A 10,080-nucleotide genomic window follows, 5' to 3' on the forward strand; every position below is an offset into this window, starting at 1 on the left:
TCCCACTCACAAAATATCAGAAAATCCCCCTTAACTTTAGGGGTTATGAGAAAACCCCTCTAACTTAGGGAGATTTTTTGATATGTTAAAGATGTTTTCTAATAAACTCTGAAAGTTAAAGGGGCTTTGTGATAATTCGGGGAGTGTTCCCAATATTTTAAAAGTTAAGGGGAGTTTTCTGATATTTACCTTTTCTTTTTTATCATAACGCCATATTCGCGGCAATGTATAAATTCAAATTCAAGCCCTAGGTTTCTATCGATGCCATCGATGCTCCTCTGAAGAAAGCTTCTCTCTCTAGAAGTCAAGCCCTAGGCTTAAAAATCGACTCTCATCCTAGGTTTCGATCGATCTCCTCTGAAGAAAGCTTCTCTCTCTAGAATTCAAGCCCAAATTTAAGCCCTAGGTTTCGATCGATGCTCTGAAGAAAGCTTCTCTCTGTAGAATTCAAGCCCTAGGCTTAAAAATCGACTCTGCTAGGGTTCGATCGATCTCCTCTGAAGAAAGCTTCTCTCTCTAGAATTCAAGCCCAAATTTAAGCCCTAGGTTTCGATCGATGCTCCTCTGAAGAAAGCTTCTCTCTCTAGAATTCAAGCCCTAGGCTTCGATCGGCCTCCTAGGTTTCGATCGAAACTCCTGTGAAGAAAGCTTCTCTCTCTAGAGTTCAAGCCCTAGGTTTTGATCGACTCTCTCTGAGGAAATCTTCTCTACAATTCAAGCCCTAGGTTTCGATCGACTCTCATCTGAAGAAATCTTCTCTCTCTATAACGAGCCCTAGGTTTTGATTGACGCTCCTTTGAAGAAATCTTCTCTCTCTAAAATTTAAGCCCTAGGTTTCAATCGATACTCCCTTGAAGAATCAAATTTTCTCTAAGGATGGGGCGAGTCGTTGGTGGGAAGTACAAATTAGGGGAAAAGATCAGAAGTGGATCCTTCAGTGAGGTCTATCGCGGTGAGCATGGTTAAACCCAAAACCATTAGATTCTAATGGCCATCACTGTATTCTATATCTTTACCTCTAACCCGCCTCTGTGAATTTTGATACAGCTACGCATGTCGACACATCTGAGCTTGTTGCGGTCAAAATTGTGAGTTATTGCTGATTCATCTAAGTGTTACTGAAATATGGCTCAGTTAGAGGGATTAGTTAGCGTATTAAACATATATGTACATACGTATGTATATGTACATATGTACATATATATACATATACATATGCATGTATATGTACATATATGCATATGCATATGCACTTATATGTACATATGTATAGACATACATACATCTATATACATATGTACCTATATGTACATATACATATATATATATATATATATATATATAGATACATATAGCAAATATGTATATGTAGCAATATGGAGGAACTTAGTACCAAGCACAAGTTTTTGTGCTTGGTAGTGAGGGTGTTCATTCCTGTCCACATATTCAAATGGGGGACAATATATATATATATAGACACACACACACACATATATGTATATATATTCAAATATATAGATACATATAGCAAATATGTATATGTAGCAATATGGAGGAACTTAGTACCAAGCACAAGTTTTTGTGCTTGGTAGTGAGGGTGTTCATTCCTGTCCACATATTCAAATGGGGGACAATATATATATATATAGACACACACACACACATATATGTATATATATTCAAATATATAGATACATATAGCAAATATGTATATGTAGCAATATGGAGGAACTTAGTACCAAGCACAAGTTTTTGTGCTTGGTAGTGAGGGTGTTCATTCCTGTCCACATATTCAAATGGGGGACAATATATATATATATAGACACACACACACACATATATGTATATATATTCAAATATATAGATACATATAGCAAATATGTATATGTAGCAATATGGAGGAACTTAGTACCAAGCACAAGTTTTTGTGCTTGGTAGTGAGGGTGTTCATTCCTGTCCACATATTCAAATGGGGGACAATATATATATATATAGACACACACACACACATATATGTATATATATTCAAATATATAGATACATATAGCAAATATGTATATGTAGCAATATGGAGGAACTTAGTACCAAGCACAAGTTTTTGTGCTTGGTAGTGAGGGTGTTCATTCCTGTCCACATATTCAAATGGGGGACAACATTCACATGGATTGGGGAGTAGATGAGAATGAGACACCTCACTACCAAGCATAAAATTTGTGTTTGGTACCAAGTTCCTACGTTTCTCTCTATTTGCTCTTTGACGCCTATGTGGCACAATCTACATCATCCTCTTAAAGTAGGAGAGAGAGTGTGAGTTGGTGGGGATTTGTACCTACTTTATGAGGGTGGTGGGGATTGTGTCACACATGCGACAATGAGGGAAATCCCCTCCTATGACAAGGATACCCATTAATCTATATATATATATATATATGTATACATATATACATATATGTATACATATATACAATATGTACCTATATATATGTGTGTGTTTATATATATGTACATATATATATGTATGAGTGTTATCGAGGCGCGAGGCACAATGCGGGGCCCTTATGCGCACCATGCGCAAGACGCACAACGATGCGCGCGTCTCATTGAATTGAGGCGCATAACTCAAACTAACATTTTCCAACATAAGACAAAAACATATAAGCAACATGTTTATAAATTGTAACATAAAAAATTAAGAAATATAATTTCACATACTAAATCATGAAAGAGTCTTAATTAGCATGCATAACATAGAGAAATTCATAAGTTTTCACAAATCACAATGCAAGATAATCTTCAACATAAGCAAAAGTCTATGAAACAAAACAAGCAAGTAACAAATAAGAAATAGGTATTTTTATTTAAAATTAATATATGTATTTTTAAGTAACAATTAGATGATTAACAAATATGACTGTTCATAATTTTCTAGTTAGCATTCTTAATTGCTATTTGCTAGTTAGAATGAAAAGATGAAGAATAAAGATAACAATTATATATTTACATGTACATAATTTCTAGTTAGCATGCTAATAGAAATGGAAGTTATTGTTAGCAAACAAGTATACTAAATTACTAATTACTATTTTTTATAGGTTAAACATGAAAAGATGGAGAATTGATTAACAATTAGCAAGAAAGAGCCTATTACATGATGTACATATGTAATATATAAATTATTTAAAAAAAATAGAAGAAAGAGTATTATATGATGCAAGTGTCAAGCGCACACGAGGCGCGAGCGAGGCGCACACGAGACGCACACGAGGCGCACACGAGGCGTGCGCCTCGTGTGCGTGCATCGCCCCACCTCTGGTGCGGGCAGCTCCTCGTGCTCGGGACGTGCCCGAGGCGCGCGCCTCGATAACACTATGTGTGTGTGTATATGTACATGTATATATGTGGGAGTGTGAGCCTTGGCGCAATAGTAAGGTTGTTGCCTTATGACTTGGAGGTCATGTGTTCAAATCCTGAAAACAGCCTCTTCGCATGCAAGGGTAAGGCTGTGTACATCTAACCCTTTCCAAAGCCCACGATGGTGGGAGCGTCATGCACTGAGCTACCTTTTTTTTACATGTATATATGTATACATATGTATGTACGATACCTATATATTATTAAAAAGCTTAGATTTTTTTTCCAATAAATATGCTTTTTTTGATTTTATCAAAAAAGCTTAGATTTTCTTGTTACAGGAGTTTAGATTATGTGTCCTCATACTGGGGTTTATCATATACTCAAAAATTAAGTGTTTGATGCGAAGTTCAGATTTCTTGTGAGAACGAGATTCTAATTATTGTTAGATTCTTCCAAAAGTTTTCTAAAATGAAAAATTTTCTTGTGAAAGTGAGATTTTATCCAAATAGTTTAGATGAATTTGTTGCAAAAGTATTGATCTTTCCAAAAACAAGAATTTTGTTTTGTGTTGATTAGGTTCTATGTGAATAGTTTTTAGTTTTCAAGCATTTTGCTGTTGCTAGAGTATTCACTATTGTTGCATATATAGGCTATTGAGCTTCAATACTTACTAGGTTTCCGAGGTTTAATTTTTCAATTGACTGATATGGATCTTCCATGGTTGTTCAAAAATGGGATTTTGTTTTGATAAACCAATTTTGAGAAACTTAGGTGTGCAAATCCTATCAGAATAGATCGCACTGTTTTGATATGCAAAAAATGGGACATTTCTGCATGTCTAAAAAACTTTTAGTTAAATCCCATTTAATGGAGAACATCTGCTCACGGACAAATCAATTAGAACTAAAAGATGGAATTGAAGTACAAGTGTAAAACCCCACAAAAATTTAGATAATATGTGATTAATTGTGATTAGTAAATTTTTATCATGATAAATATCATTAAATGATGTATGAGTATGATAACAAGTGATTTGAGATCAAACAAGTTCATATATGTAAGATAAACGAGTCAAAACATGTAAAAATGCCAAAACATGCACAAACAAGAAGTGATCTGGCCGCTCGACCGGCCACCCATGCCCGGTCGATCGACGGACATTTTTCCAGTTTTCTTGGTTGTGGTTGGATTCGGATTTTTGAGGTCCAAGTCCACATATATGTTATGTATACCTCTTGTTCACGAATTTTCACATATTTTATCAAAACTTTTGAACCCTAGCAGCCACCGTCTCCTCTTCTAAACCTTAGATCTAATCTTTATGAGTTCAAGTGCTTTGTGAAGCAAATTTCGACGTGAAGGCGAGATCTTTAGCGTATGGCTTAGGGATCTGTTTTGTGTTGCACTTTCAGGCTTTCAAAAAAGGTTTTTAGACGAGTTTCATCTCTGCTAACCCTACACCCATGTTTTAATTAATGAGCTTTGGTTTGATTTCTTTGAGCCTACACCCTATTTTGAGTACAAGAAAATAGCATATGATTAAAAGATTAAATCTTTCTGCTTTAAAAGAGTGTTGAACGATTTTTTAACGTGTATTTAAGATCTGAAGGTTTCTAAACATGAGTTTTAACTGAGTTTGATGATTCTCTCGACGTTTTGAGGCTTTTGAACATGTTTAGGGTTTACATATAATATTTAATATGATAATTCTTGTTTCATGTGGTAGATGAACTTCAGTAGTGTTAAACAAGTATTTACAATGTGTTTTACATGTTTTACAGTAAGTTAAACAATTTAGAATCACAAACTGACACCCGAACACAGCCTGCAAGAAACATGTTTAATGCCTCTAGCTGGCCGACCGGCGACACATGCCCAGTCGACCGACTCGCATACTTGTGCATGTGCATGTTTTGTATTACCAGTTGTTCGATCGAGGGGTTTTCTCCATCATCCTACATTGTTATATGTTTGTTATCTGTGTAACATCTGAGATGTTTGTGAACACAAGAATTAGATCCGCACATCGAGATACGTGCACGAACACTTGATACATATTGTTTTTGAGTTTACATGAATAGTTGTGATGCGAAATACATGTTTAGTGTTGATAGTGTTGGAATAACACATGAAATGCATATTACATCAGTTGTGGGTGCTTAGTGGTTAGTCGGTATACCGTAATGAGACCGCGGATGGACTACACTTAGAGTTGGTTAGTTTTACCGCAATGAGACCACGGATGGACCACCCTCTAGGGTGATCATGATATTTTTGGATTGGACGGATATGTATATACACCGCTTGGCGATCATCTGTTATGCATCATACGGAATAGGATGATTTACCTATTTTCGAAGAACAATTAAGGTGGTAGACATAGGATATTGTGATGGCATTATAATAGATCGTTACCTCATGTAGAGGTATGTACGTAGTTTGCTTTATTGCTGCCATGTTAGATTACCCGAGAGTATGGTATATTTTGGATACTTGGCATATACATCTGACATGCTTTATGGAGATGATTAAGTTGGAGGATGTTTACCTTATGACTGCGCCAACTACCCGAGGGTAGTCTGAGATTTTGTCTTTGGCTCTTTATGGTTGAGGTTAGGAGTTCTACTATTTCTGATATGTATTGTTTTTCATTCATAGGTTTGGAATTGGTATTTAGCGATTCACAATTTGAGACATGGTATATACATGAGAGTTTCCTTGTTTGGATTATTTCGCTCGACGTACTAATTCTCTTGTGGGTTTTTAAATACCAATTTCCACTTAGTGTATTATGGATGATTCTACACCTATATGTACTAACTGTATTTTCTTATATACTCCTACTCCTTTCCCCTGGGGGCGGTGGAGATGATCTCGCTAGCGTTTTGACACTCGTTTTCCCCTTTTTTCATGCAGCGAGTCAGGCGCACAGAGAGTCGCATGTTAATGGAGATGCATAGTAGCTTCCATCTATTTTATTATATCTGTAGTTATTTTCAGAACTCCACAATAATTGTTTACTTTTAGACATTAGAGTTGTGTAGGGTTTCACTTGACTCTTTGTATTGAGACATATTACATTATTTCATATTTAGAGATATTTTATTCTATTTCAGTTGGGTTCTGATGGTGGTTATTTGTACATCTATTATGTGATTGTCTTGCTCATTGTACTTCTTTATTATTCTTTTGCCTGTTTTGTACCTACACCTGTCGTTTGTTTCCACTAGAGAAAGAGTAATTGTGATGATGAAACGTATTGTTGCACAGTGTTGGTGCATGATATGTTTGACATTCCTGGATTCACCTTGACCTGCAGCCTTGTGAACCCATGGACGTCACAACAAGACTTAAAACATTAAAAAAAAATCGAGAATCCTAAGTGTCATATTTTACGTAAATGTATCTAGACTCGAGCAATTTTTTAAATGTTGAGTGAATTTTCTACTTTATATTATTTTTTCATAGTGGTAGGTTCAAATTCATTGAATCTGAGTTTCTTTTACTAGTTGCTTTGTCATTTTTATGCTTAATTCATTAAACTTACATTCACGCTTCACAGGAAAATAACAAGACAGAACACCCGAAGTTGCTTCATGAGGCCAAGATCTACAGCATTCTGAATGGAGAAAGTACGTAAATTTTACAATTGGCATTGTCATAAACTTGCTAGTACTGCATGTTTCAGGTTAATTTTAGCTCATGCGTGCAGGTGGTTTTGCAAATATAAAATGGTTTGGTGTTGATGGGGAAAACAATGTTCTTGTGCTCGACTTGTTGGGGCCAAGTCTTGAAGAGCTTTTGGCCTTTTGTGGAGGAAAGTTCACTTTAAAGACTGTATTAATGTTGGCTGATCAAATGGTAATAGAAATTAGAATATAAACTTGTGGTATAACTCTGATATTAGCTAATATGTTAAAAGTTTGAGGTGTGATTCTTGCTTGTTAGAGTCAGTTGCTTGTTAGAGTCAATGTCAATGTTCAATAAAAAATTAGGAAGAGATTTTAGAGGATATACATGATTTTATATACTCATCAAACTGTTTCACATTTGCAATTTATGAGTGTAAAACATATGCATATAGCTAATTAGCTGCTGACGGATAGACATGAGCATGTAGCTGGGAATCTGGCAGAGTCTATCATCATTTCAACTTGGTTCCTGTAGTTTTTTTCTTGTAGTTATGGTATGAAAGCATTACTAGAGCTGTGTAGATTACGTAAAAATATGTCAACTTATCTATAAGTATGTGAACAAGGTTGTCTACGTAAAAAAAACACATTTAATATATTTATATATGACATGTGCAAACTGGCATATGAAAATAAATCTCTTCTATTAGCATTTCCCTTCGATACTGGGAAAACTGATACAAAGAGGTAATTTTTTTGAAGGGGCTCTTGTTTATTTGGATATTGACTTTATTTTCTTGACAAAAGTTTCATCCCCTTATTCAAGTAGATATGTATTGAGTGCTCTATATGTTGTTTCTAGATCACAAGATTGGAATATGTGCATTCAAAAGGTTTCTTGCATGGAGACATCAGACCTGATAAATTTCTCATGGGTCTTGGTCAAAAAGAAAATCAGGTATGTACTTCATGAAGTCCGGTTATTTAGGGTCAGTTTGGTATTGCTAGAGCTTATAGTAAGTTGTTTATAACAACTTATAGAAACAACTTATATAAGCTGTTGATTATAGCTGTTTGGTAATCAAGTATCAAAAATTGTTTAAAAAGCAGTTGGAAAGTGTTTAGTAGAATTGTGTTTAATGACCATTGTTAAAAGATAAAGGATATATATGATATGTAAATTAACAAAAGCAGAAGCTGCTTTTAAAAGCATTTTTAGATTGTTTCTAAAAGCAGCCCCTTAAATACAGAAGCAGTTTCAATAAGCAATCCCAAGAAAGTCTTCACAAAACATCATTATTAGTTGCTTCTTGAAAAACTAAGCAGAAACAGTTTGAAAAAAGCAAAACCAAAAACGTTTTAATTGTTAATTCTATAGAAACCAGCTTTAATTGTTAATTTGTACGTAGACCACCTATAAATGTTTTTTTGTTGCAGTCAACCACCTGAGCTCAGTTTCAAGTTTAAGTTTTTTTTTTCCGATTATGCTGTAATAATTACATGTCAAATACTAAGTATGTTAGAGGCGTTATCCTTGAGTAAGGGTAGGTGGGGTTAATTACCAAAAACATTAACTGAATAGTTGGCCTAAGTGGTTGATTGCAACAAATAATTTGTGAAAGGTGGTGTATGTATAAATTGACAATCAAATATGCTTTCTATTGAATGACCCTAATTTAAAGGTGGTTTCTATGAAGAAACCCTAATATGTTTCTATACTATTTAACGTCAAGGCAATCTTATTCCTTGGTATCAATGTCTAGGTACACATGATTGACTTTGGGCTTGCAAAAAGATATCGAGACTACTGTATTGGTCCTTACAGGTATCTAGTTATTAGTGAGTAATCTAATTTTGTGTGCTCAATCCATCATCTTCAGTTTCACCTTCACGTGATACGTTGGGCATATTCACTGTTTTAAATTTCCTTGATATAGCCTATAATATCGGCCGATATATTCTTTATAAGGCTTGAGGTAAAACCCTCTAGGTGGCCTCAAGGTCTAGAAAGAGGGGAGGAGCTCTCTAGGATGAAGTTGACTCTGATACCATATAAAGAAATATATTATTCCCTCTAGCTCTAATCTCTCTTAGAAACTAGGAGGATATTACAAAACATGTAACCATATCTAATAATATCTCGTAATTTCTCATAATTTCTCATAACATCTAATGATATGAAACATAAGTCAATGTGGACATTTGTTAATTGCATACCTTTAAATGAGCAAGCAAAATCAAAAGTCAATTCTCTTTTATACTTGAGTACAATTGGCCTTTCAAAGGGCACAAACAAGTTTGGGTATAGCTTAGATAAGCCATTAACCATATCTATATCTGCTTATCATTCACGGATTCGAATATGCCTCTGTAAGAAAAACTCGTATCGATGTCATTATCCGCTAAAATCTACACGTATCGATATCCGCTAAAATCGGATACGGATACAGGTACATGCGGATATATCTGTGGATATACATGCCGATATAAAATGGATATGAGAAAACCAATTAATGTTAAAAAAATAGTTTTTTCCCTGTTTTCTTTCCAGTAATTCATTAGTTATAACTTGATCAGGGATTCCTCCTTTCAGCACTAGTCATTGTTATGATTATATAATTTAAAGTTCAATCTTTGACTTTGTAACCTTCTAAGACTGATTTAACTCTTTTTAGGGAGGAGATAATTCCTGTTAGATACGACCAAAAGTTAACTTGCTGCCCTACCTTTGCAAGTGGCTATTCTCATGCTGGCTTTGGTAAGTGACAACTGGTACATCATTCTTTGGTTTCTTTCAGAGTCAAACATTCTATTGTTTTCTGAAATTTTATAGAGCAAGGCCGTCGGGATGATTTGGAGTCACTTGGCTATGTCCTCTTGTACTTTCTAAGGGGAAGGTATACTTCCATTTCTTGGAATATTTTGATTGAACATCTTCGCCTTCAAGATTGATTATTTGCTTTATGCCTTCAACATTGCTTTTTGTCATCATCTTTTTGGACAGGAAATTATTACACATTAATTATTTTTTATTAACCCAGGCTTTTATGTACTAAAGATGTCGATAGTTTGAGAATTTGAATGTTTCAAATAA

At 34.8% G+C, this 10,080-nt stretch overlaps 1 protein-coding gene across 2 annotated transcripts in view; it reads left to right on the forward strand.

Moving 5' to 3' along the window:
• Positions 254-10,080, forward strand: part of LOC109833676 (casein kinase 1-like protein 4) — an 18,425-nt gene continuing 8,598 nt past the window's right edge. The window contains exons 1-8 of one of the 2 annotated variants that reach the window (XM_020401428.1): positions 254-961; positions 1,048-1,088; positions 6,917-6,986; positions 7,067-7,215; positions 7,849-7,944; positions 8,750-8,811; positions 9,662-9,744; positions 9,820-9,883. In XM_020401428.1, the coding sequence (XP_020257017.1) occupies positions 877-961; positions 1,048-1,088; positions 6,917-6,986; positions 7,067-7,215; positions 7,849-7,944; positions 8,750-8,811; positions 9,662-9,744; positions 9,820-9,883 (650 nt within the window). In that variant the 5' untranslated portion in view covers positions 254-876. The remainder of the gene's footprint in view (positions 962-1,047; positions 1,089-6,916; positions 6,987-7,066; positions 7,216-7,848; positions 7,945-8,749; positions 8,812-9,661; positions 9,745-9,819; positions 9,884-10,080) is intronic. The other variant, XM_020401429.1, reaches the window with a different exon arrangement.

This window comes from Asparagus officinalis, chromosome 3 (assembly GCF_001876935.1).
Source record: "Asparagus officinalis chromosome 3, Aspof.V1, whole genome shotgun sequence".
NCBI lineage: Eukaryota > Viridiplantae > Streptophyta > Magnoliopsida > Asparagales > Asparagaceae > Asparagus > Asparagus officinalis.